This window comes from Trichosurus vulpecula, chromosome 4, assembly GCF_011100635.1.
Source record: "Trichosurus vulpecula isolate mTriVul1 chromosome 4, mTriVul1.pri, whole genome shotgun sequence".
Lineage (NCBI taxonomy): Eukaryota > Metazoa > Chordata > Mammalia > Diprotodontia > Phalangeridae > Trichosurus > Trichosurus vulpecula.
The window spans coordinates 212,510,938-212,538,139 of NC_050576.1; the positions used below are offsets into that span (position 1 = coordinate 212,510,938).

Below are 27,202 nucleotides of genomic sequence, written 5' to 3' on the forward strand. Positions count from 1 at the left end.
GACATATAATAAATGTTAAATAGGTGCTGTTGAGTGAGTGGACAGAGAACGTATTTTATATTTGTTTTAAGCCCTACAATGGTAATAATAAACACATGGTGCTTAATACTTTAAGAATTACTAAAATAAAATCAAGCTCATATTTTATATATTTGTGCATATATCTATATCAAGCTTATAATGAATTAAGACTTAAGATAAAACTGTTGATATGAGTTTGGAAGACTTTATAAGAAAAATTAAAAATAATTCTTTGTTTTTACTATAATGTCAATACTTTTATTCTAATACCATACTTTTGTTTCATAGAAAGCATCTCTATTTGGAATATAAAGTTCCAAACGTTACAAACTTCAAAGGAATTATCACAGGGGACCAGTGGTCAGGTAAGTCGTTTTGTAATCTTTTCTGGTTTATTTAAAAAAAAAAAAGTTTAGTTCGATAGTATGCCTGTAACAAGCAGTATGGTATAGTAGATCAAAGGTCAGCCTTAGAGTAAAGAAGACCTGGGTTCAAGTCCCACCTCTGATATGCTAGCTTTGTGACCAGTGGATAAGCCTTTTACTCTGTCACTGTCTCAAGCAACTCTAGGATTATAAATTACAGACAAATTGTTAATCTGTGCTAGTGCAGTTTCCACATAGGAGTTCATCAACACTGGACATTACGAGTTCTGACTCCTTAAAATTGCCTATACTTATTCCATACTTTGGATCTGCCATTTCATTACTGTTATTCCTTAAATGACATAACTCGTAGTTTATCCATCTCTTCTAAACTGGTGGTGACTAGCTTGGCCCTGGCAAGATCAACATAATCGGTTTCTAGGACTCTACTTGATACCTTTCCAGTGTGGGTAAACTTTTCCAGGCTGTTCCCTCTTCTCACCTTCAAACCACAATGAGGCATCACAGTAGGAGCTTGTGTGTGACAAGGAAATCTTGAGCTACTGATAATCAGGAAAACCAGGCAGATATTCCCACCTCAAAGATTTTTAGTTTATTAAGCAACTTAACATTTAGCTATGGAAGAAAATGATTTCAAAGTCTGTCAGACACATTTTTTATCAGATCTACAAATTAGGGGAGGGAGAGGTTCTGGTTCACCTACTGAGTCCTTTGTCAGCCAGATAATATTGTAAACAATTTTCTACTAATGCATAGAGTACAAAGTGAAGAAGTAAAAATTAAAGGTTAGTCTTTATTACAACCTATTTACCAAATAGAAGAAAAGCTATATTCCATACAAAGAAAGGTATAGATGGGGTATGCATTTGCTCGATAGGATTTTGTACCATTTTATAACATTGTCTGTCACAGTGATGGATCAGTCCAGTTGAAGCTTTGTGTTTTTGTTTTGATTGAGTTGACCTGTTACCACAGTAGTATGTTTGCTCACTGGTGTGAAGTTTAAAATTTAAGATGTGCAAAAACAGTTTAATTTGCTGAGAGTATTAATCATGGCAGAAAGAGTTCATGATTTGGCTTTAGAAATAGAAAGCCAAACAGAAATACAAGACATAAATTTACGTATTGGACTCCTATTACAGGTTTAAGTCTAGCCATTATACAGAGAGCTTTATCTTTTGAAATAAGCTGACTAACCTGTGATTTGATATTCTGATCTTTTGCATTGTAAACTCCAACCTAAGATTTATTTTGCTCTTTAGTGAACTTAAACATTTTCTTCCTCAAGAAGTTAAAAGTTCTTATGGAAGCAAGTAAAGGGTTAGTCAGAAATATTAGAATTATAACATTTGAATGGTAAGAGTAACATAGGAATAGCCATTGTAATTGAAAAATGAGGCCAGAGCTTCTGTGAATATAATTTTGAAGCTACCCTTAAAAATAATTGAACTATTTACATTAGTCAGATTTTGCACAAGCCAAAGGTATTTTGCATTCTTAAGGTTGTGTCATCTGTGTGTTGGCATTGTGCTGCGTTCTCAGGCACTTTATTAAACAGTCCAATAGATTTTCCTATGTTCTGAAATATAATAGAAGTGAAGAAGGCAAGAGACCCATCCTGTATGGCACCATACAGGTATGTCATAATAAATGGCTAACATTTATGTAGCATTTAAAATTTACACATATACCAGGTCCTCACAAAAACTTTCTGAAGAAAGTGCCCTTATTCCCATTTTACAGATGTGTAGACTGAGGGTTACACAGCTAGTCAGTGTCTGCAGCAGGATTAAATCTCGGGCCTTCCTTACTCTTCTGGACAGAGCTTGATATCTTCTATGCAGCTAACTCCCTCTTTCATGTAAAATGTGGCTGAGCTTTGCCTTGTCCTCCTCCTAAAGCATCTTTTGTACCCAGCACAGAGCCTAGCACATACTCAGTAAATAATTTGTCAAACTAAATTGAGTTGTCAGGCTTTACTGAATTAAAATTTAAGAGAGGAATAATGAAATTGCAAAAAAGATTTTGTTTTTAATAAAGTTTTTTTTTTGTAGCTCTGGTGTTATGGAGGGAAATTGTTTATGCTGCATGGAAAGTTTTTGACTGTGATTCCATTTAAATGTGAAATATCATCATTAGCAGCTGCTCTGGGAAAACTCAAGCATATTAAAGCTCCAGGTATGAGTTGTTATATCAATGTAAACACGCATTTTTCTTACTCCCACTCTAATACACTGGCTTCCATAGTTTTCCTATAGGCCATGCTTCTACCTTTGACATTTGCAATTAATAGTAGAAAGTATCAGGGAGTGCTACTCTCCTAGAAAAGCCAGCGTCCAGGGACAATAGGAAAATCCCTAAGGCAAGGTAGATACTGACTTTCTGGTTGTCTCATGGACCTCATCTAGTTGCAGAATCATATCCCTGAGTTTATACACTTTCATTGTGCATGATCCTGTGAAGAAAAGTCACCAAAGGGAATTTTATGGTCTTTATGAATTTTTTTTTTTGTCGAGGGATCAGGGTTACGAAACTAGAGTATCAGGCAGCATGATTACAGAAATGGTGTATTTTGTGTCTTCACAGGTGCCCAAACTGTGTCCCACTTTGTAAACTGGGGTACATTTCAAGGAGATGGACTTGAATCACAAGATTCAAATAATTTAGCACCCCTTAAAGGACAGTCAAAGAGAAGTGTAAGTTGGAGAGTTTTTATGAAAGTGTCATTGCCCAGCATAAATGTCCAATGAGAAGTATACCAGAAAAATCATCATTTCAGATCCAAGCATTTGTTTACAATTCAGTAATCCATTTATGCATTAGTCCACCAAACATTTATCAAGTACCTACATGAGTAGGCATCATGCTAGGCACTGGGGATACAAAACTGAAGTGGTCCCTTCCAAAAAGAATATTTCGTTCTACCAGGGACAGAGTGCTGGCAAATTTGAACTAAAGCGCAAGCTTGGAAGGCAGTATGGCATAGTGGAAAGAAAAGTGTGCGTGATGCCGTGTCAGAGGACCTTGCTATCTGGGTGACATTGAACAAATTGCATAACTTTTCTGTGCCTTGTTTCCTCATCTATGTGAGGCAGTACTGTCTAATGGATAAGGTGCTAGACTTGGAAGATGACCTAGGTGTTAAAATACTATCCTAGACACTTTATTAGCTGTATGGTCTCAGGCAAGTCTCTTAACCTCTGTGTGCATCAGTTTCCTCATCTGTAAAGTGAGGAGTCAGTGTTTTCCAAAGTCCTTTCCAGTTCTAAATCTGTGCTTGTATGATCTTAAAGGGGCAGGCGGAAGGGGAGAGTGGTACAGGTGATGAAGGTCCCTTCTTGTTCTGAATCTATGAATTAGTTTAGACCTTTATCACTTTCATTTCTCACCGGGACTGTTGCAGTAGCTTTCTAATTGGTCTCACTGCTTTCGGTCTCTCTTCTCTCCAATCCGTTTTCCATTTAGCTGGCATATTAATATTCCTAAAACACAGGCCTGACTGAGTTGCTTCCTTGCTCAAGAAACTTCTGTAGTTCCCCATTGCCTCTAGATTTAAAAATACAAACCTTTCTCTATGGTACTTAGAAGTCTTTATCATCTGGTTTTAACCATAGAAATCACAGAACTGATAATTGAAAGGCACCTTAGTAGCCATCTATTCAAAATTAACCTGAAATGAATTCCTGACTGTGCTGTACCTGTGTCATCCAGCATCTACTTGAAGGAGTGGGGGCCCACTGCTTTTCTTTTTTAGTTTATTACACTCAATTCCACAAGTTTTTGAGTTCCAAATTTTCTCTCCCTCCCTCTCCTCTCCCATTCCCCCCAAGATGGCATGTGATCTGATACAGGTTCTACACATACCTTCGAATTAAACTTATTTACGTAATAGTCAAGTTGTAAAGAATTATAACCAATGGAATGAATCATGAGAAAGACAAAACGAAACCAAAAAGGTAGGGAAAAAAGAGAGAGAGCAAATAGTTTGCCTCAGTCTGCATTCAGACCCCACAATTCTTTCTCTGGATGTGCATAGCTTTTTCCATCATGAGTCTTTTGGAGCTGTCTTTGAACCTTGCATTTGATGAGAAGAGCCAGATCTATCAAAGTTAGTCCCTACAGACACCATGTGTCTGTAATCGTGTATAGTGTTCTCCTGGTTCTGCTCCCCTACTCAGCATCAGTTCATATAAGTTTTTCCAGGTTATAATGAAGTCCATCTGCTCCTGATTTCTTATAGCACAATAGTATTCCATTACATTCATATACCACAACTTGTTCAGCCATTCCCCAATTGATGGGCATCCCCTTGATTTCCAATTCTTTTCCACCACAAAAAAAGCTGCTATAAATATTTTTGTACTTACTGGTCCATTTTCAACTTGTGTGATCTCTTTGGGATACAGCCCCTTAGAAGTGGTATTGCTGGGTCAAAGGGTGTGCACATTTTTATAGCCCTTTGGGCATACTTCTAAATTGCTGTCCAGAATGGCTGGATCAACTCCATCAACAATGTAACAATGTTCCAATTCTCCCACATCTTCTCCAGCATTCCAGCATTTATGATTTTCCTGTTTTGTCATGTTAGCCAATCTGACGGGAGAGATGTGGTATCTAAGAGTTGTTTTGATTTTCATTTCTCTAATCAATAGTGATTCAGAGCATTTTTTTTGTATGCCTATAGATATCTTAAATTTCTTCCTCTGAAAACTGCCTGTTCTTGTCCTTTGACCATTTCTCAATTGGAGAATGACTCTTATTCCTATAGATTTGACTCAGTCCCCTATATATTTTAGATATGAGGACTTTATCAGAGACACTGATTGTCAAGATTCTTTCCCAGTTTTCTGCTTCCCTCCTAATCTTTGTTGCATTGGCTTTATTTGTACAAAAACTTTTCAATTTAGCATAATCAAAATTACTCATTTTGTCTTTCATAATGCTCCCTATTTCTTGTTTCATCATGAATTCTTCCCTTCATAAATCTGACAGGTAAACTATTCCTTACTCTCCCAAGTTACCTATAGTATCAGCCTTTATTCCTAAATCATGAACCTATTTTGACTTTATTTTGGTATATGGTGTAAGATATTGGTCTATGCCCAGTTTCTGCCATACTGTTCTCCCAGCAGTTTTTGTGAAATAGTGATTCTTAACCCAGAAGCTGGATTCTTTGGGTTTATCAAAAAGTAAATTGCTATAGTCGTTGACTACTGTTTCTTGTGTACCTAACCTGTTCCATCAATCCACCACCACTCTATTTCTTAGCCAGTACCAAGTAGCTTTGATGACTGCTGCTTTATAATATAGTTTAATATCTGGTATGGCTAGGCCACCTTCCCTAGCATTTCTTTTCATTAATTCCCTTGATATTCTGGACCTTTTGTTCTTCCAGATGAATTTTGTTATTATTTTATCCAGCTCTGTAAAATAATTTTTTGGTAGTTTGATTGGTATGACACTGAATAAGTAAATTAATTTAGGTGAAGTTGTCATTTTTGTATATTAGCTCGGCCTAACCATGAGAAACTGATGTTTTTCCATTTATTTAGATCTGACTTTATTTGTGTGAAAATTGTTTTGTAATTGTATTCATATAGGTCCTGGGTTTGTCTTGGCAGGTAGACTCCCAAATATTTTATAGTGTCTACGGTTACTTTAAATGGAATTTCTCTTTCTATTGCTTGCTGGTGGGCTTTGTTAGTAATATATAGGAATGCCAAGGATTTATATGGGCTTATTTTATATCCTGCAACTTAAGTTATTTATTATTTCAAGTAGCTTTTTACTTGATTCTCTGGAGTCTAAGTAAATCATTATATGATCTGCAAAGAGTGATAACTTAAGTTTCTTCTTTGCCTATTCTAATTCCTTCAATTTCTTTTTCTTCTCTTATTGCTAAAGCTAACATTTCTAGTACCAAATTGAATAATAGGAGTGATAATGGACATCCTTGTTTCACCCCCGATCTTACTGGGGATGCATCTAGCTTATCCCCATTACATATAATGATTGCTGATGGTTGTAGGTAGATGCTACTTATGATTTTAAGGAAGACTCTGTTTATTCCTATGCTTTCTAGCGTTTTTAATAAGAATGGGTGTTGTATTTTGTCAAGCTTTTTTTGCATCTATTGAGATAATCATGGTTTCTGCTAGTTTTTTGTTGCTATGATCAATTATGCTGATAGTTTTCCTATTTTTGTCATAAAAAGAATTTGGTAGGACTCCTTATTTCCCAAATAGTATATAAAGTATGAAAATTAATTGTTCTTTAAATGTTTGGTAGAATTCACATGTAAAACCATCTGGCCCTGGAGATTTTTTCCTAGGGAGTTCATTGATGGCTTGCTCAATTTCTTTTTCTGAGGTGGGATTATTTAGGTATTTTGCTTTCTCTTCTGTTAATCTGGGCAATTTATATTTTTGTAAATATTCATCCATTTCCCTAAGATTGTCAAATTTATGGGCATACAATTGGGCAAAATAATTCCTAATTATTGTTTTAATTTTCTCTTCATCAGAGGTAAAGCCACCCTTTTCATTTTTGGTACTGGTAATTTGGTTTTGGTTTTGGTTTTTTTTTTTTTTTTTTTTTGGTTGTTGTTGTTGTTTTTTTAATCAAATTGACCAAGAGTTTATCAATTTTATTGTTTTTTATTTTCCGTAAAACCAGCTCTACGTTTTATTTATTAGTTCAATAGTTTTCTTGATTTCAGTTTTATTCGTCTCTCCTTTGGTTTTCAGTATTTCTAATTTGGTGTTTAATTGGGGATTTTCAATTTGTTCTTTTTCTAGCTTTTTCAGTTGCATGCCCAATTCATTGATCTCCTTTTTCTCTATTTTATTCATGTAAGCATTTAGAGATGTAAAACTCCCTCTAAGAACTGCTTTTGCTGCATCCCATAAGTTTTGGTATGTTGGTTCATTATTGTCATTCTCTTGAATGAAGTTATTGTTTCTATGATTTGTTCTTTGACCCGCTCATCCTTTAGGATTAGATTATTTAATTTCCATTTAATTTTTAGTCTATCTTTCCATCTTCCTTTATTACAAATAATTTTTATTGCATCATGATATCAGAAGGATGCATTATTTCTGCCTTTCTGAACTGGATTGTGACATTTTTATGCCCAAGTACACAGTCAGTTTTTGTTTATGTGCAGCGTACCACTGAGGAAAAGGTACATTCCTTTCTGTCCCCTTCAGTTTTCTCCAGAGGTCTATCATATCTGCCTTTTCTAAAACTCTGTTCACCTCCTTAACTTCTCCCTTGTTTATTCTGATTAGATTTATCAAGTTCAGAGAGGGGGAGGTTGAAGACCCCCACTAGTATAGTTTTGCTGTCTATTTCTTTCTTTAACTCCCTTAACTTCTCCTCTAAGAATGTGGATGCTATACTACTTGGTGCATATATGTTAAGCAATGATATTACTTCATTGTCTATGGTGTCTTTTAGCAGGATATATTTTCCTTCCTTTTCTCTTTTAATTAGATCTGTCTTTGCTTTTACTTTGTCTGAGGTTAGGATTGCTTCCCCTGCTTTTTTTCACTTTAGCTGAAGTATAATATATTCTACTCCAGCCTTTTGCCTTTACCCTATGTGTATCACCCTGTTTCAAATGTGTTTCTTGTAAAAAAAAAACAACATTGTAGGATTATGTTTTTTAATCCATTCTGCTATCCACCTCCGTTTTATGGGAGAGTTCATCCCATTCACATTCACAGTTATGGTTACTATCTGTCTTTTTCTTCATCCTGTTTACCCCCCTGTTTGTGCTTTTATTTCTCCCTTCTCCCTTCCACTCCTCAGATGAGTTTTGCTTTTGACCACTGCCTTCCTCAATTTTTCCACACTATTAACACCTCTCCCTTATCTTCTTACTACTTCTTCCCTCTTTCTAACCACCCCTCCCCTTTTCTTTCCCCTTTCCCCTCCTACTGCCTATAGGACAAATTTGATTTCTATACTTTTTTTTTATTTTACTTTTTATTTTTAGTTTACAACTCTCAGTTCCACAAGTTCTTGGGTTCCAAATTTTCTCTCCCTCCCACTCCTCCCCCAAATCCCCCAAGACAGCATGTAATCCAATGTAGGTTCTACACATAACTTCACATTGAAATTATTTACATAATAGTCCAGTTGTAATGAAGAATTATGACCAATGGAATGAATCATGAGAAAAGGAGAAATGAAACCAAAAAAGAGGAAAAAACTCTTCTGCATCTGCATTCAGACTCCATAATTCTTTCTCTGGGTGTGCATAGCTTTTTTCATCATCAGTCTTTTGGAGCTGTCTTTGAACCTTGCTTGATTTCTGTACTTATCAGAGCATGTTATTCCCTCCTTGAACCAAACCTGAAGAGAGTAAAGCTCAAACCTTGCTCTCTACTATAATATGTTTTTGTGCCTCTTCATGTGATGTAATCTACTGTTTTCTACTTCCTCCTTATGTCTTCTCCCAGACTAATCCCTTGGCACCCCTTAATTATGTTTTTTATCATCACATCAGTTACTTTATACTGACACCCTCAGTCTGTGTATATCCCTTTTAATTATCATAATAACTGTACCAGTCTCAAGATTAACATATATAATATATCTCTGTGTGTGTGTGTGTGAATGTAAACAATTTGTCCTTATTGAATAACAAGTTTTTTTTTCTTCCTGCTTACCTTTTTATGTCTCTCAGGTTTTATATTTGAAGATCAAATTTTCTGTTGAGCTGTGGCCTTTTCTTCAGGAAGGTCTGGAATTCCCTTATTTCATTGAGTGTCCATCTCCTTGCCTGAAAAATTATGCTCAGTTTTGCTGGGTAGTTGATCCTTGGTTGTAGTCCAAGCTCCTTTGCCTTTCAGAATATCATATTCTAATCCCTCCTATCTTTTAATGTAGAAGCAGCAAGGTCCTGCATGATCCTGACTGTAGTTTTGCGCTGTTTGGATTGTTTCTTTCTGGCTGCTCTCAGTATTTTCTCCTTGACCTGATAATTCTGGAATTTGGCTACAATATTCCTTAGAGTTTTCAGTTTGGGATCTCTTTCAGGGGGTGATTGGTGGATGCTTTCGATGACTATTTTACCCTCTGGTTCTAGGACCTTGGGTCAGTTTCCCTTGATGATTTCTTGGAAGATACTGTCCAGGCTCTTTTTTTCATCATGGCTTTCCTGTAAACCAGTAATTCTTAGATTGTCTCTCCTGGATCTGTTTCCCAGGTCAGTTGTTTTTCCAGTCAGATATTTCACGTCGTCTTCTATTTTTTCATTTTTGGGCTTTGGTTTGGTTGATTCTTGATGCTTCATAGAGTCATTAGCTTCTGCTTGCCCGATTCTGATTTTTACGAATTGTTTTCTTCATTTAGCTTCTGTACCTCCTTTTCTATTTGGTTAATTTTATTTTTCAAGGAGTTATTTTCTCCAGTTAGATTCTGTACCTTCTTAACCATTTCGCCAACTTTACTTTTTAAAGATTTGCTCTTATCAGTGAATTTTTTCTCTATTTTTTCTTTTACCTCTCTAATTTGGTTTTTAAAATCTTCCTTGAGCTCTTCCAGGAATGCTTTTTGGGCTTGAGACCAGTTCACATTCCTTTTTGAGTTTTCAGATGTGGGTATAGTGTCAATACTGTCCTCTTCTGAATTGGTATTTTGATCTTCCCTGTCTCCATAATAAGAATCAGTAGTCCTTGTTTTTCTGGATTGCTTCTTCATGTTGGTTATCTTTTTCCTGGCTTTTAAAGTGGATCTCTGCTTCTAGGTCCCAGGGGGCTCTGTCCCAAGCTTCTTGTGCTGGGAACAGGGGCCTAATTACTGGCTTTGTGTGCTGTGGCCTCTGGTTTTGTCATTTAGAGGTTATATGATGCTGCCATTCACCTGGTGCTGAGCTGGCTGGTGTGTGAAGGTCAAGGCCAGGTGGATGTCTTTCTGAGTTCCCCTGGGTTACACTGAAGCTCCTGATGTGAAGTGTGCGGGAAGGGTGGTCTGGCTACTGAAGTCTCCTTTTCTCCTGGGGCTGCCCTACAGCATGGGTGATCTCAGCCGTTGTCTGCACTGGTGTCTTCCACTTCCCCTGACTGTGTCAAGCCATGTCAGGGGTTCTGGTATTGGCGCTTGCAGGCTCCACCCCCACCACCTGGGCTCAGGAACGCCTGCTGGTCTTCTAAGGTGGGGCCTGCTGAGACACCTCTCTTCCTGAATTAGTCTCCTTCCGCCTCCACAAGAGGGGCCCGTCTTCCCAGCCTCCTGAGATAAAAGGCTACTGAAGCCCCACTTCTGGCTCCTCTATTCTAGGGTTTCTTTCAGGGCAGTATTCTCTGGGGAGGAAGCAGGGTGGGACAAGAGCCGTTTTACTTGGTCATTATGGTTCCTGGAAGTTCAAGAAGGTGAGTTTCAAACCTTTAGACTGTGGCCTGAAAGCTTCAGGAGTAGCTGCTGCCGCTGCCTCAGGCTCTGCACTGCTATCTCACCTAGCTCTGACAGACTCCTGTCCTGTGTTGAGAGGCCTGGGGATTGCCACCATAGCCGGCAATTCAGTCCTGGGCCTACTCCTACTCCAGCTCCGATATGGTTTAGTTCTGCATGCCTTGAGCTCTCCCAGCCCCCACTGCTTTTCAAGGTAGTCCATTCCACTTTTTGACCAATTTAATTGTTAGGAAGTTTTTCTGACATCAGGCCTAAGTTTTCGTCTTTCACTGTTGCTGCTAGCTCTGCCTTCTGGGCCAAACAGACCTAATCTAATCCTTTTTTTTTCTTATGATGGCCCTTGGAGACAGCTAGCCTGCCTCCCCTGAGTCTTCTCCAGGCTAAACATCTCTTGGTTCTTCAAGCCTCATATGACATGGACTGGAGACTCTTTACCATCCTAGTTTGCCCCCTCCTGGATACTCTTTGGCTTGTCAGTGCCTTTCTTAGGCCAGGGTGCCCAGAGCTAGACACATTTCTCTAGATGTGGGCTGAGAGGTATAGAGCGCAGTGGGATTCTCACCTCCCTATTCTGGGGAACTTTGTGTCCTCTTAATGCAGCCCAAGATCACATTAGCTTTCTTAGCTGCCACATTGCACTGATAAACTTACATATTGAGCTTGCAATCCACCAAATTTCCCAGATCTTTTACAGACAAATTGCTATCTAATCATATACCTCCCTCATATTATACTTGTGAGGTTTGGGTTTGTTTTTGTACCAAAGCATACCTACCTTACTGAATTTCATCATATGAGATTCAGCCCAGTCTCCAGCCATCAGTCTCTGTTTGTATCCTAACTCATCTAGCTGTTAGCTATCCTTTCCAGCTTTGTTTTATCTCTAAATTTGATAGGCATGCCATTTATATTTTTATTCAGGTTACTGATCAGAATGTTGTATACAGGGCCAAACATTGTACCTGGGCTACTCCATTGGAAACCCCCTGAGACACTGTTGTTAAACCATTTACAAATATTCTGATTTCAGCTATCCAACCAGTCCTGAACTTGTTTGTATGTTTACATCTCTTCCACGAAAACAATAAGAGATAAACTTTTAACAAAAGCTTTGTTACGGTTCCCCTCATCAACCAGTTTTTTGGTTCTGTCATAAACAGAAATGAAATTACTTTGGCATGATCTGTTTCTGATGAAACCAGACTGGCTCTTGTAATCACTGTTTCCCTTTCTAGATGTTCACCAATATCTCTTTAATGTTCCATTCCAAAATGTCCCCAGGAATTGAAATCAAGCTCACTGGTCTAGAATTTGTAAATTCTCTTTCCTTTTTTGGAAATTATGGTATTTGCCCCTCTCCATTCTTGTGGTGGCCTGTTTTCCGTATTCTTTTAAATGTTACCTACAGTGGATTAGCATTCTCATCTGCCAGTTCTTTCAGTCCTGGACTAGGTGACTTGTATCCATCCAGGGCAGTCAAATTCTTTCTTACTTCTATGGACTTATATTGGGTCCCAGCTCCTTGTTAGCCATAAACAGAAAGAAACTAAGAGTTGAACAGCTCTATCTTCTCATTTGTGTAGAAACAGTTGGACCCATAAGAACAGTTGAGATTTATTAGGTGGGTGACTAGAAAGAGGTCCCCTTAGGCATAGGCCTCTTCTTAGGGAATGGGACTTATCAAAGAAAACTGAGAGGAGTGGGGAGACAGATAGGAAGAGAATCCAGAAAACAGTGTCAGGGAAACCAAGAGAGGAAAGAATATCTACATCAGCCATATGGTCAGCCATATCAGAAGCTTCAGAGAGGTCAAGGAGCATGAGACTTAAGAATTTTCAGTGAGAATAAGAATTTTCAATTTGAAGATTATTGGTAACTTTGAAAAGCATGATTTTATTGGAATGGTAGGGGTGGAAGTCAGATAACAAAGTGTTGAGAAGTCAGTGACAGGTGAGAAAGTGGAAGTAACACATGCAAATGGCATTTTCCTATTTTGGTTTCAAAGAGAGGAGATAGAACGTTAGCTTGAAGTTGGATGAGTCAGTTTTTTAAGGTTGGGGATATCTGAGCATGTTTTTAAGTGATAGAGAAAGAGACAGTAGATATCAGTTGAAGTTTATAATGAAAGGGCATCATAAAGCTCTCAGGAGAAAAGATCAAGGGCACAGGTAGAGAGGTCAACCTTGACAAACATGACTGACTCTCTAACATTGGCATCAAGTTGTTGGTTCTGTGTTCTCGAAAACGACCAATGGTGTCACAAGGATGATGTCTTGAGTATGAATTGGATTTAGGTGAGGCACAGCTGTGCGAAGTCCTCAGTGAAAGGGAAGGAAGCTGGTCATTTTCCTGAGGTGATCTGAGATATAGAAAAGAAGAGAAGAGGGAGCTCTTGTGTGCAAGTGACTGGCCCCAGTTTCTTGGTGAAATGTGAGATGAAACCCTTTGCTGAGGAGGAATTAGGGAAAGGTGGTTCACATAGCTTGGGGAAAGAGGAGATTTGGAATAGATCTTACATGGAATGAATAAATGACGTAATGAAAATTATTAAGGATGTGGTATGTGCTAAACACTGTGCTAATTGCTGGTGTTACAAATACAAAAGCAAGACATACCTCAAGGATCTTACATTCTAGTTGTGGTAAACTACATATATAAAGAAGTCACTGCCCGGAGAGAACATTTTGATTTAAAAAGTCCTGGAGTGAGAGGTAGAGCGATGGATAAATCAATTGAGGCATAGTTTAGAAGAATGATAGTATTATTTGGTATTTGCCATTTTCAGAAAAAGAGACCTGAAAGTGTCGTATGGAGGGTAGGGTGGAAAGAAGAGTTACAAAGGGTGATTAGCAAAGAGTTGGCCGTGGTGAGCAAGGGTTGGCTAAGATGTGAAGCGCAGTCTGGCCCCACCTAGCTGTATATAGTAGGGAGTTGATTGAGAGGGAGGGGGAGATTGGTGTGTGGATGTAAAAGCACAGTCGAGACTAGATAACAAATCTGTTTTGAACCAAAGCAACACTTTGGCATGTCTTCTAGTAATGTTCAGCTGCTTAAAGTAGATGTTGGGAGTAACCCAAGGTTGTAGTTTGGCAAGAAATGAGGGTGCTAGGACAATGGCAAAGGGTCCAAGAATGGAACACAATATAAAATTGAACTGTTTAACTAGAGCATCAAAAGGAAGGAAGGTGAGGACAGTAAGTTGCAAGTCTGGCCTTTATCACCTCTTGCCTGGATTGTGTGAGGTACCTAATAACTCTCCCAGTCTTTCCCTTCTCTGTCAATCAACTAGCATTGATTAAGCACCTACTAAGTGCCAGGCACTGTCCTAAGTCCTGGGGATACAAAGAAGGCAAAAAACAACAATAACAAAAAAAACCCCAGGGCTCGTACTTAAGGAGGTCAGAGTCTTAGGGGCTTGAAGGGAGACAATATACAAACAAGATATTTACAAGGTCCATTGAAGTTGCTAAGATAAAGAAGGACTGGAGGCAGAGATGAGGAGGGAGAGGGTCCTGAGCATGGTGGACAACCAGTGAAAATGCTGGGGAGTGGGAGTGTCATCTTTGAAGAACAAGGAAGCCAGTGTCCCTGGATCAGGAGTATATGAAGGTGAAATAATCTTCTAAGGCACAAGTCTAATGATACTTAAATATCTTCAGTGACTCCCTTTTTTCTCTAGACTAGAAAGAAAAAGTTCCTCAGTATTTAAAGAACTCAGCAGGCTGACTCTAACCTCATTTTCCAGACTGATTTCTTTCTTACAGTCTATGTTCCAGCCAATCTGGACTGCGGTCAGGTCCTTGAAATCTCTGTCATTCCATTTGTGGAATGAATTGTGTATTTACACAAGCCACCCCTTATTCATCCTTCTCAAACAGTGTCACCTCTTTAGGGATTGGATTTGCACATAGTAGACACTTAATAATTGGATTGAAGCTATATTATTCACATCCTAATTACCAAGTCGTGCTGGCTCTCCTCCATTCAACATTCACAACCCTTTCTCAGGCCCACCTCACCTCTCTTTTAGTGGATTCCTATCATGAGTATGTTCCTAAGTGACCTTCCTGCATTCTGTCTTTTACCTCTAATCCATCTTCCCACATAGCTGCCACAATAATCTTCCTAAAACATAGCACAGATCTGACCATGTCCCTCCTTTACTCAAAAAGCTTTAGTGGCTTTAGAATAAAATACATACTTGTGGCATTTAAAGACCTTTATAGTATGTCTTCCACCTATTTTTACAGACTTATTTGACATCACCTCATCTCATGAATTCCAGCCATACTAGCATATTTTCTCTGGCCCTTAGGCAACATTACATCTCCTGCCTTGGTGCCTTTGCCAAGGCTGTCTCCCTTGCCTGAGATGCTACTCCTCCCTTTCCTGTTGTGAAATTCTAAGCTCTATTCAAGGCTCAGTTCAAGTGCTACCTCTTAAAGGAGGCCTGTACTGATTCCTTCTGATAATAATCTCTCCTCTCACACCTCCCACTCCTCCCTCATACACTTTGTATTTACGTTAAATTTTGTATTGACTTCTCTGTGAACATGCTTTCCCCACATTAGAATGTAAGCTTCTTGAAGTTTGGAACCACTTTCATTTTTGTCTTTGTATCCCCATCACTTAGCACAGTGCCTAGCATATAGTGTGCATTTAATAAATGCTTATTAAATTGTCCTCAAACAGCCTGGACTTTTAGATAACCCACACAGAAGGCAATAAAGGAAGAGGATAGGAAGAAGAAACTTAAAAAGGTTGGGGGGGATGAGAAGAATAGGTGCATAGCAGCACCTCGCTATTGAGTAGGGAACGTCCTTTTCTCTTGCTGATCTACCACAACCTTATAATGCTAGCACTATAATCATCATGACAAAATTTCACAATAACAAAATAGTTTAGATGTCCCTGAGTTTATTTTGCCTGTGATATAAACATACATTAATCTTTTGAGGAAGTTTGTTTCTACTAGATCTTTTTTTTTAAACTTCTCCAAGGTCCTAATCAATTTATTTAATTCTAGTTAAGGACCAGAAGAAATGAGACCAGGTCTCAGCTGGAGGATTCAACAAACAAGGAGTTTTTATCAGGTATAAAGGTAAGTAAATAAAATATTTCTCGGCAAATTGCTAAATTTGGCAAATTTCAGAAATATATTGTTTTTATTCCTAAATCAATTAAATTTTTATTTTAATTTTTATTTACATGGAGAAGTATTCAAATATAGAAACAAAAACAATGACTGAAAAAAAAGATTAAAATCGTCCGTTTTGGTCAGTCAAGCATTTATTAAGCCTCTGTTATATGCTAGGTACGGTGCTAAACTATGTCTTGTTCTTTACAGATTAATTTTTCAAATATATATTCACTAACAGCCAAATCTATATGTTTCTCTGACTCCCTTTTGAATTTTTTTTTTCCTATTTTTCTACCTTGTGTTTTGACAAGCACAAGGTTCTATTAGTTCAGCACAACTTTTAAGTGTGGATATTAGGGTAACTTTCCCATGAAAGTGTGGTTTTCAGGGGCACTAAAAAACTTAGGCCTTATGCAGAGGAAATGCAGTAAAACCTCAATTAGAATTTTTTAGGAAGCAGAAACCTCTGCTTGAAAATCTTAAGTGCATGGTTCTACCTGGCATAGTGCCTGGCACATAGTAGGTGCTCAGTAATGCCTTTTGCTTGCTTAGTACAGTGTTATAATTGAATCTTTATTTGCTGATCTTTCCCAATACCCATTTCCATTGTGTAGATTTAGAAGCATAGGATACTGAATTGAGGTTGTACTGATACCAGACCACATCCTAGGGAAGCTGCTTTTTAACATAAACTTCAAATAATAATTTGTTTTCTTGGAGATTTGTCTCTTATAAGGTGGAGTGCTAGGTAATAGTACCTCTTGTTAAATGAAGTTTTTCTATATTTGAAAACATGGCATTACTTGGAATTCTAATTTTGATCCTGTGTCTCTCAATCTGAATCCAGTACTTGATGATAAGAAAGTATATTTTATAGCATCATCCTAACAGAATGAGAATTGGAACCTCTTAGCACTTCTTTTTTGAACACTGATTCTTTACAGGATGTGATCCTTTTCTTGTTTTAATATTTTGAAATTTGTGTTTCAGCACCATTGATTTCCTTTGGATCCTATGAATTTAATTCTTTGCATTTAAAAACATTCTGAAGAGAGGTCTCTGTTTCATTCACCAGCTGCTGGAGGGGCCTCAGAACCTCCATTTGAGATAAAATTAGCTTTCAGTACGGAGAGGACTAAGTTATCCATAGGGTCTTAAGAAATATAGAATCTTGAGAAACAAAATCTGAATATGAAACTGGCAACTAAGTGTTCTTGATTAAGTTCTCTCTGTCTCTATCCCTGCATAGAATATTTAAACTTGCACAAACATTTCTTTTTGATCTTATGAATGAACAGATTCTGGCTTGCCCTGTAGTCTCATGCAATGTATTCCTCCTGTGCCTGGAGTGTTTCCCCCTCCCCCCCCCCCCCTTTTTCCTTATCTGTAAAAAGAGCCAGTTGGACTAAATCACCGACCAAGGTCTTCTCCAGGTTATTAGTTTATGATTCCAAGTTACTTATAGATAAACCATTGAGTCATACATTGACTAAAGCAATAATTTAGTTGTCCTCCAAGGAGTTTAACTCAGAATCCACTTTTAAACTGCAGCTTTGTTAGAGTGCAGTCTTTATTTATAGTATATCAATTTTCATTTCATAAGTATGTATTAATGATGCCACTGCTGGTAACTGAGTGAAAATATTCTATTCATAATACTTTAGAATTTTGATTTAATGGCATGTTATCATAATAGACTGGGTTTCCGCTGGTCTTTCAGGATGCTTCTGAAAAACACCTTGAACAACAGCTGAGTAAGTTTTTGGCTGATAAACGGACACCTGGATTTCAAATTACTGTTGGGCACATAGTGACAGAACTGGTGGAAAGGTGTAAGGCAGAACCAGCATTTTACCCTCAGAGTAGTCTGGTACACCTCATCCAAACTCAAGTACTTTCTTACAGGTAAAAACTACATTCTTGTAATATGTTGTATAAAATCCAACTTCCATATTTTAGGAGGGAATTTACAGAATATTTTCACAAGTTAAATTTGTGTGGGATTTTAATATATTACATCTATTATTTTGCTCTCAGTTTGTGTCCTGACTTGATGGCAGTTGCCTTGGAAAAGAGAGATGTACATTTATTACAGCTCTGTCTACAGCAATTCCCTGACATTCCTGAATCAATTACATGTGCTTGCTTAAAGGTTTTCCTAAGGTATGTGGGAAACAAACTGGTTTTTCTTTCCTTTGTTTCAGTTCTTAGTATACGTTATCATTGTTAATGTTTAACTACAGAAATTTTAAGAATGCTTAGAAAATCGAGTCTTTGGTATTTCTCTGACTTGGAAAGAGACTGTTATTTTTGGTTATAGTAACCTGTTATTAGGGACGGAGAGGAAGCATTGTGGAATCATCAGAATTAATTTCATGCTTATTGATGACATACCTTTTTTTTTTCCATATCTTTCTTCTTGTAGCATTGGTGATGACAGCCTTGAAGAGACAAATGTGAATATGGAGTCAGTTATTGGTTACATTAACTTTGCCCAAGATGGGAAAATGGGAAAAACAGAAATTGTTCAAAATGGTTTCAGTCCAGTACTTTTAGAAGAGAATAACTTCGATGACAAGTTAAATAAACTGGATGACAAGATGAATACTCCTCTAACATGTCCTGTAACTCCCCAAAAAGCAGCTTTACTGTATCCTTTGAAACATGAACTTTTTTTGTGTCTTTTACCAAGTGGTAGCCTTACTCTATAAAAAATATCTTAGAGTAAATCAAGCTTATTGTTTGATGTTTTAGAATGTTAACTTAGTATTAAAGTGGTTGAGAGGCATTATTTTATAATGGATAGAGAAGCCAGACTCAGAGTCAGGAATAGTGTGGATTCAGGTTCTGCCTCTGACACCACTTTGTCACTGTACCATCATGAAGAAGCCACATAACTTCTCAGTGTCCCAGAAGACTCTCAAAGATTCTAATTACAGAGAAGTTGATGTTCTGCATAGTGGAAGGAGTTTACACAGCTAGGGACAGTGATGAAATCACAGCTTTGTACCAACTGAAATGGTTTGCTTTTCTTTTTAAGTGACGTGAATTGTAATAATGGGTATATTCAGGGCTGTTTACCTAAACCCAGTTCTTTTAGCCAGTTAAACTGAATTCTTCTGAAGGGTTCTAATTTCTAAATGTCATAATCAATGTTCCTAATGTGAAGTCTTAAATTTTAATATTTAAGTGGCAATTCATAAAACTTCCACCAGACAGCCCAAAGTACCTGCTTTCTTAGTGTCAGTTTGCTGACTAGCACTTATAAAACTATCTTGTTATTGTTCTAAATAAGAGACGCATGCATGCAGTTCAGTGTCTAAGGGTTTAACACAAAAATACTTGATAATAGTCCTTTTCCTTAAAAATTTCATACAAATTTAAGAAAGCCTTTTTATAATTTAATCTTTTTTATACATTCTTAAGGTGATGTTTATTTTCCTTTAGTCATAAATAGAAATGCAGTTCTCCATTCAGCATATAGTGAAACATTTCTTTTGCCAAATTTGAAAGACCTCACTGTGCAACATGTCATTGTAAGTACTCTTTCATGAAGAACTTTTGTTGAAATTAGATTTCTCTTTTAGGTTTTGTTATCATCTAGTCTGCTTGTGAAAATAATAGCATGGCACAGCCGTAATGTTGAGTTAAAATTGCGTTTGAGAAATTGGGGAACTTGGGGAAGACAAATCAACATGTGGTATTACTCCAAGTTGAATCTCAGAGCACAGCTGAAAGTAAACAGATGCTAAAAAGATAGAGAAGAGATAAATAAAGCAGGAGAAAGGGTTGAAGGACTTCTCTTGATGAACTAAGTATTTGCATTGGAGTAACTTCTATAACAAAAATGTTGTCCCTTTTCTTTGTCTTAGCTTTTTCTCCAGTATTTGCATTTCCTTTATGAGAAATGTAGTGAAAATGCTAGTATGACTCTTCCTGGACCCTGTCCTCCAACCCTGAACCAGGTGAGACAGTGGCACATTTGTTTTGTTCTGAGTAGCTACTGGTTATGGGCAGGGGTTGGGAGGGAAACATGACTGGTGACAAAAACTGGGTTCCATTGAAGAATTTCATAGGACTCTTGGTCCTCATACGTGACCATTACAACAGATCTTTTGTTCCTTATCACCCCAAAACAGTGATATCCACTTGGCAGTTGTATTTAAAACCTGATTTTTTTGTAAACTTCCTGTCTCTGTAGCCTCTTGTTCTCCTGACCAATTCATTGAATTCATGGAATAGTGGAAAGAGTGCTGGACTTGTGTTGACAGATATGGATTCAGTTCCCACAGCTGATGTTAGTCTTGTGTCACAAGTTACTGAACCTGTCTAAGGCTCAGCTTTATCATTTTCAAAATGGGAATGATAATTGTATTTAATCTCATAGTGAAGCTCAGATGAGATTGGGTTTGATAGCACTGTGTAGATATTAGACTGCTTTATGGATGTCAGTTACTGTTTCTTGTTTAGTGGAGTTTAGAGAGAAACTGTTTGGGGACAAATACAGCTACCTAGTTCTTCTGCTTGATATTTAATAGACAATGGTGAAGAGAAGCAAGATGACTTTTTAATTGAACAGAAAGTCTATATATTTGAGAAATGAGGCCTTTATCAGAGACATTATAAAAAATTTTTCCAGTTTCCTGTTTTCCTTCTAATTTTTTGACTATTAATTTTGCTTATGCAAAAACTTTTTAATTTCACATAATCAAAATTATCCATTTTACATCATGTGATTCTTTGTATCTCTTATTCAGTCGTAAATTCTTCTCTCATCCATAGATCTGACAGGTACATTTTTTTCCTTGCTCATGTAATTTACTTATGATATCATCCTTTGTACTTTAATCATTATCTTGGTTTATGGTATGAGATGTTGTTCTGTGCCTAGTTTCTTTCAAACTCCTTTCCAGTTTTCCCAGCAATTTTTGTCAAATGGTGAATTCTTCCCCCAAAAGCTTAGGTTTTGGGATTTATCAAACACTAGATTGTGATGATCATATACTACTGTGTATCATATACCTAACCTGTTCCACCGATCCACCACTCTATTTCTTAGCCAGTACCAGATTGTTTTGATGATTACTGCTTTGTAATATAGTTTAAAATCTGCAACTCCTAGGCTGCCTTTCTTCAAATTTTTTTTCATTGATTCCCTTGATATTCTTGACCTGTTGTTCTTCCAGGTGAATTTTGTTATCATTTTTCTAGCTCTAAAATAATTCTTTTGTAGTTTGATTGGTATGGCAGTGAATAAGTAATTTAACTTAGGTAGAATTGCCATTTGTAATCTCAGCCTACCCATGAGTAATTAATATTTCTCCAGTTATTTAGATTTGTATTTGTGTGAAAAGTGTTTTGTAATTGTGGTTATAGACTCCCTGGGTTTGTCCTGGCAGGTAGGCGCTCAAGTGTTTTATATTGTCTGCAGTTATTTTAAATGGGCAAATAATGTTTTGAGAGGATAAAAGCATATGATGTAGATCATGTGTTATAATCTAGTGTTTTTAATAGATAAAATATTAGGGCTTTAAGTAATAGTATAATAAGTTTCTTTGTATTCTAGCATGTGTTTAAGCCCCATACTGTTGCTTTCCCTTCAGGCCTTTGGAAACAGTGTTTTTTGATGAAAATTATTAAGTGAACTATGCAGAGTTTGGAGGATATAAAATTATGTTACTGTTTTGTAAGTGCCTAGGAATCACCACTGTTATGGGGTTATGGTAACTTTAGTCCCACATGATCCCGTGTTTATAATCTTTTACCTTTCAGAGTAGGGGAGAATTGGGTCACAAAGCAGAACAGTTAGATCATTTCAAAGAAGAGGCAAGTAGTGTCTTAGCTCAAAGTCTTGAATACTTTCTTTGGCTTTATTGGTGTTAATCATATCAAATAATGCAATAATCTTAAAGTGGTTCTTGAAAAGGACCTCTCTATTTCTTAGGATTGTCTTTCTGTAAACTAAAAAGTCCAGCCACAAATTAAAAACAACTTCTTATTCTGGAAATTGTCAGACATGGCAGGTTCTGCACATTCCAACAACCTTTATTTTTCTGTTTGTCTTCAGATTATGGATTGGATCTGTCTACTGCTAGATGCTCATTTTACGGTTGTTGTGATGATACCAGAAGCAAAAGGAATATTGACAAGTCTTTACAAGTTTGTGAAAGCCCAGGTATGTGAATATTGGATACATAACAAGATTCATTTCTGTTTCCCTTTCAGTAAAGTGCCAATTATCACCTAAAATTCAACCGATAATTAAAATTATGGTGCTGAATAGCTACTAGCCAGATGAGATTTGTTTACACATAAGCATTATTAAAATATTATTTTTTTAATTCTTCTCTTTAGGTATGGGTTTATTCAGAACTCAACAAAATTGAAGGAAGTTTACAGCAGCTACAAAAATTGCACCAGCAAAGAAATATGGGATTGTATTCCATTGAAGTGCTTGAACTCATCTGAGATTAATATCCATTGTGCCGAGACTTTTTATGAGAACTTTTTCTTGAGTGGACACTGTTTTCATACTCATCCAGTTCAGCAAAAGAATTTGATGTATGAATTTGTTTTGATGTCAAGACAACTTTCAAAGACCAAAGGGATCAGACCTTGCTTCTCACTTGATGAGAGATCTGGGTTTCATACTGACCTATTTTAATTTTATAGATGACTGTTGAAGAATGGAGAGTCATGTTCTGGAACTAACTTAAAAGTAAAATTTGGTTGATTTTAAGTAAAGTTACTTGTGTGTGGCTAAAAATCTAATTTCTTACAAAATTTTTTTGGATAGTACTTCTTAAAAAAAATTACCATTGAAGTAATAGTTAGAAGAATTTATTTTAGTTGAATGAGAAAGCTCCCGCAGCTCATCAGTTCTCATGTCCAAACATTTGGAATCGAAGTTGAATCAAAGGGTTTAACTATTTGCTAGTCATCTTCTAACTCTTATCCTTTTAAATACTTATTGATTATTTGACATAATCTAAAAGTGTGTAAAAAGCAAAAGTAACAAATTCCAACAAGACAAAAAAATATTTTAACTCTCCTCCTCCCCACATGGTACAGAGATGGCAACCATATCCCAATAAGTACACAACACCTTTAATTTAAGCCTATTCTTTACTCCAGTTCTTTATATCTGTAAGTTTCTAAATATTCTTATTCCTCCACAGCCTCTCTAAGGTAACTTTACATATTATATTCAATAACAAGAAATATTTTTTATTTCTAGTTAAAATAATGACCAATTTGTATTCTGTATTTTGTTTTTATAGCATCAAGAGTATAAATACCAAATGTAACACTTGTAAAATACTGTCTTCATGGTTGATTGAAGTATATTATACTGTTTGGATAAAAGAAAAGTTTTTTGTGGAGAGAAATTATGGATATTTTTGCTTCTTGGGAATACTCCTTGAATTATTTGTTAACTTTAGAATAATGAGACGCTGCAGTTCTTTAGATCACTGATCTCTAAGCTTTTTGACCTTATACTTGTTAGTAAAAAAAATTTTGCACATACTCCCTCATATATATGTTATGAATTTATTTATATATATATATATATAATATGTCCTACTGTACTGATAGTTTTATACATTAGAAAACTTAAATGAAAATAGAAATTTAAAAAAGATGAAATAGAGGCAAAATCATATTTGATCCTAGAGTCAGTAGGGAGCAGTGGAGTTTTTTGAATAAGAGAGTGACAAGATCAGACCTGTACTTTAGGAAATTTACTTCAGCAGCTCCTTGTGCCGGATTGAAGAGACACTTGAGTCAAGGAGACTAATTAGCAGGCTATAACACTAATCGAAGTGATAGGTGGTGAGGGCTAGAACTGGGATGGTGGCTGTGTGATTAGAGAGCAGGGGAGAGATTTGGAAATAGAAATTACAAGATTTGTTAACTGGTGAGGGAGAGTGAGGTGCTGAAGGTGACACTGAGGTTGTGACATACCTGGTTGCCTAAAAAGTTGATAGTGCCCTCTAGGGAAATTTGGAAGAGGGATTGATTTTGAGAAAAAGACAATGTAGTGAGATCTGTCATCTGTCCCAACATATTCATGCTTGCTCATTTTGTACAATTCATTCTATCCTACCTAAAATTAAATAGGGAGAGGAGGTTGTTATTCATATGGGTCACTTCCACAAAATGCAGAACTTGTTGAAGATTCCTGACTCAGCCTCAAGGTTATTGGAGAAGAGGAGGAAGAAGCAATAGACTGAGTGAAGCAGAAAAGGCAGAATTTTCCTTATAACACCTAGTACAGCAGGTTATAAATACCTGGGGGGCCAACTTATAGTTCAGAAAGAGAAAGACTTGGAGCTTGTGTGTTGGAGGAGACAAGTGGTGTGGTGTTGGGAGAAAAGGGTAGCTATGGATGCATGAGGGGCAAATCCCACAATTAGATTTTCTGGGGAGGGCTGATTGTGCCCATCTTCCTACCCTTTGATGGGTTGATAACATGGTCCCTTTGTGGTCAGGCCCCAGCCCATAAATTTCGAGATTGCTATTCTAGATGATGAATTCATTTTCATTTGTGGGGAGTATAGTAAGCCAAATTATGAGATATAAGTATGTAAAATAAATAACTTGAAACAGTACATGAGTTGATTGCCCAGTAGAGAGGGTTTATTAAATACCAGATACTGTGCTAAGTGTTGAAGATAAAAATACATCAAGAAAGAAGTCACTTCCCTCAGTGATCTTATAGTTTTATAGAGGAAGACAATATATGTAGGAAAGTAGAAGTTAGGGAGGTATTTTTGGGGTTGGGAAGGCCATAGGATGGTGAGTGGTGCCATAAGGACTGTCCTGTCCTTTCTCAGAATTGTGGCACTGAATGGATTGCTTTTCACGGGGCTAGAAGCAGAAGGGGTGAGAGTTGGTAGAAAGATTGCTGCAGCACAGCTAGGCCAGAGAGCAGCTTCATGGTGAGTTTGGTTAGGCTAGTTCTGGAGAAAACCCTCCAGTCATGAAGACGGCCCCAGAGAGGTTGCAAAAGTGAGGTGGCGTGGCATGAAACTGGCCAGAGAGCAGCATTGTGGAGAGTCTGGGTAAGTCTGATATGGAGAACTCTTACCAACCAGGAGTGTAAGTCTGTGCTTCAGAAAAATGGGGCTAGAGGAATGAAGAGGCCCAAGAGATAGAATTTAAAAATTTTGGTTCTATTTTAATAGAAATGCTTTTGGTTTAATTCAGAAAGTTGTTTTTATGCAAATTTCATATCATAAATGTACAATTACTTCATAGTAAGAGATTTCTTAAAACAATTCAGATTTTCTTTAGTACTAATTTCAACCTGTTGTAGGCAGCCAGCAAATAGGCTCTCATCTGTTCTGAAAGTTTTGTTTAGACATGAAGAAATGCCTTAGATGATAGCTTTAAAAAAAAATACTTGGCAAAACCTTGCCCTTTCAAGATCAGATTTTTTTTTTTTAAGTGACAAAAAACTTTTGTTACAGCAAAGCCATCCTAGAGTGGACAAGAGCATCACTTCTCTGTGCAAGCATAAAAAAATGGGCCATAGGAATCTCTTCACAAAGTGCATCCTCCTTTTAAAAAGGAGAATAAACAATGAATGATGTAGTTTGGAGAGGAAAGTCTGGGACACTGGCCCCTGTGTGCAGAGACCCTGGCACACTGGAGCCTACTCCAGGGGCAGATTGAAGGAGGTTATTTACGTGATGTTTGGCTTGGGGAGCAGGCCACCTTGTAACTGTAGTTTAAATTCATTGTTCTTGGTAACTAGATAGTATGGATTGTGGATAAAGAGCTGGCTTCAAAGGCAGAGAAACCCAGATTCAAGACCCATCTCTGCTATATCCTGGCTCTATGACTGAGCAAACCACCTACTTTCCTAGGACTCTAGAGAATAGATTTGTACCCATACTGGTTGAGGAAGTTTCCTCATTTGGGAGTTCCCTAAGTCAATGAAATCATCAGGTCCGTTCCTTATGTCTTTTGTTGTAATCCTATCAAATTACAAGACCAGTGAAAAGTTTTCCTGGCTTTATAATGCTGAAGGAATAAGTGCTGTTAGCTTCCTCAATTTCAGTGACCTAGAGTTAGTTATCTCATCATAGTTAAAGCTTTGGTTAACTTTCTTATAGCTAGCAAAATTAATGCTGGCTAAGAGAGGGAAATTCACTTGCTTTCTTAAAAACCAGTTATAAGGCTCAGATTTCATCTACCTCAGATGGAATCTGGACCGCTTGTGAAAACAAGCGTCACAAAGAGTGAGATTTCTTAAGACATCCAATATGGTGAATCTGTAATGAACTTTGTCTCTCTTTGGCTGTGAGAAGGCGAGTCAAATTCTTTCAAGCAGGACCCGGCTTGTTGGTATTTTGGGGTCTTGAGCACCCCTAAAAACATGGTTCCCTGACCGGGAACAATTGCTAATCTCAAGTTCTTCTCCAGCCAGGAGTGGAAAGTATGTAAGCATCCCTCTCTCTCTCTCTCTATCCCCTTCTAGCCCTTTAGTTGGGGTTGCTCTCCAAGTACCTTGGGGGTGCTTTTTTCGAGCCTGACCTCGCAGGTCCTAGAAGGTCAGACAGCTAGGAGGCTGTCTCATATTCAGCCTGATGCTCTCAGGTTGTGGGTCCAGTGCTTATGTTGGAGACCATGGACCTGAGCACACTTTCTGAAGCATGGAGGACAAGGACAGATGCCCCATCTGGAAGTGTATGCCCGATTATTTCAACTTTCTTGGTGCTAGGGAATTGGGAAAATTCCAGGTACGTTTTTGTGTTTTTATTGTCTTGTTTTGTTCTGTTTGTTTTTCAACACTTACTCACATATTCTCCTTTACGGAGGATAGGACTTCCAGCCCAAATGCCTGAAATGGCTCAATCCTTTTCATTTCCTACAAGTTCGCCTTTAGGTTGTCTTTCACAAAATTGGGAAAAATCTAGTTTCTCTGAAGATCTTAAAAAGAAAAAGTTGGTGTTCTTTTGCAACACTATTTGGCCTCAGTATCACCTAGAGGATCACGAAGTGTGGCCCATTTTTGGGACTTTAAAACGTAATACTCTCCTATAGTTAGAATTATACTGTCACAGAGAAGGAAAATGGATATAAGTTGCCTGCATGATGGCCTTCCTGGAGCTCTCTTGGAACCCTCTTCTCAGAAAAGATTGTGCTTGTAGGTAGAGCTGCCACACAAAGGGGCAATGGGGGTGAACAGGACATTTTGGATGATCCCCTTCTTATGGTTCCCAGGGCT

The 27,202-nt window shown here is 37.4% G+C and overlaps 1 protein-coding gene across 2 annotated transcripts in view; it reads left to right on the top strand.

The window, feature by feature from the left end:
• NOL11 (nucleolar protein 11) overlaps positions 1 to 23,494 on the top strand; it is a 36,392-nt gene extending 12,898 nt beyond the window's left edge. For both annotated transcript variants that reach the window (XM_036757197.1, XM_036757198.1), the window contains exons 8-18: positions 310 to 386; positions 2,462 to 2,585; positions 2,994 to 3,103; positions 15,853 to 15,927; positions 17,687 to 17,871; positions 18,004 to 18,129; positions 18,392 to 18,616; positions 19,424 to 19,502; positions 19,839 to 19,931; positions 22,034 to 22,141; positions 22,321 to 23,494. In XM_036757197.1, the coding sequence (XP_036613092.1) occupies positions 310 to 386; positions 2,462 to 2,585; positions 2,994 to 3,103; positions 15,853 to 15,927; positions 17,687 to 17,871; positions 18,004 to 18,129; positions 18,392 to 18,616; positions 19,424 to 19,502; positions 19,839 to 19,931; positions 22,034 to 22,141; positions 22,321 to 22,434 (1,316 nt within the window). In that variant the 3' untranslated portion in view covers positions 22,435 to 23,494. The remainder of the gene's footprint in view (positions 1 to 309; positions 387 to 2,461; positions 2,586 to 2,993; positions 3,104 to 15,852; positions 15,928 to 17,686; positions 17,872 to 18,003; positions 18,130 to 18,391; positions 18,617 to 19,423; positions 19,503 to 19,838; positions 19,932 to 22,033; positions 22,142 to 22,320) is intronic.
• Positions 23,495 to 27,202: the final 3,708 nt, after the last annotated feature.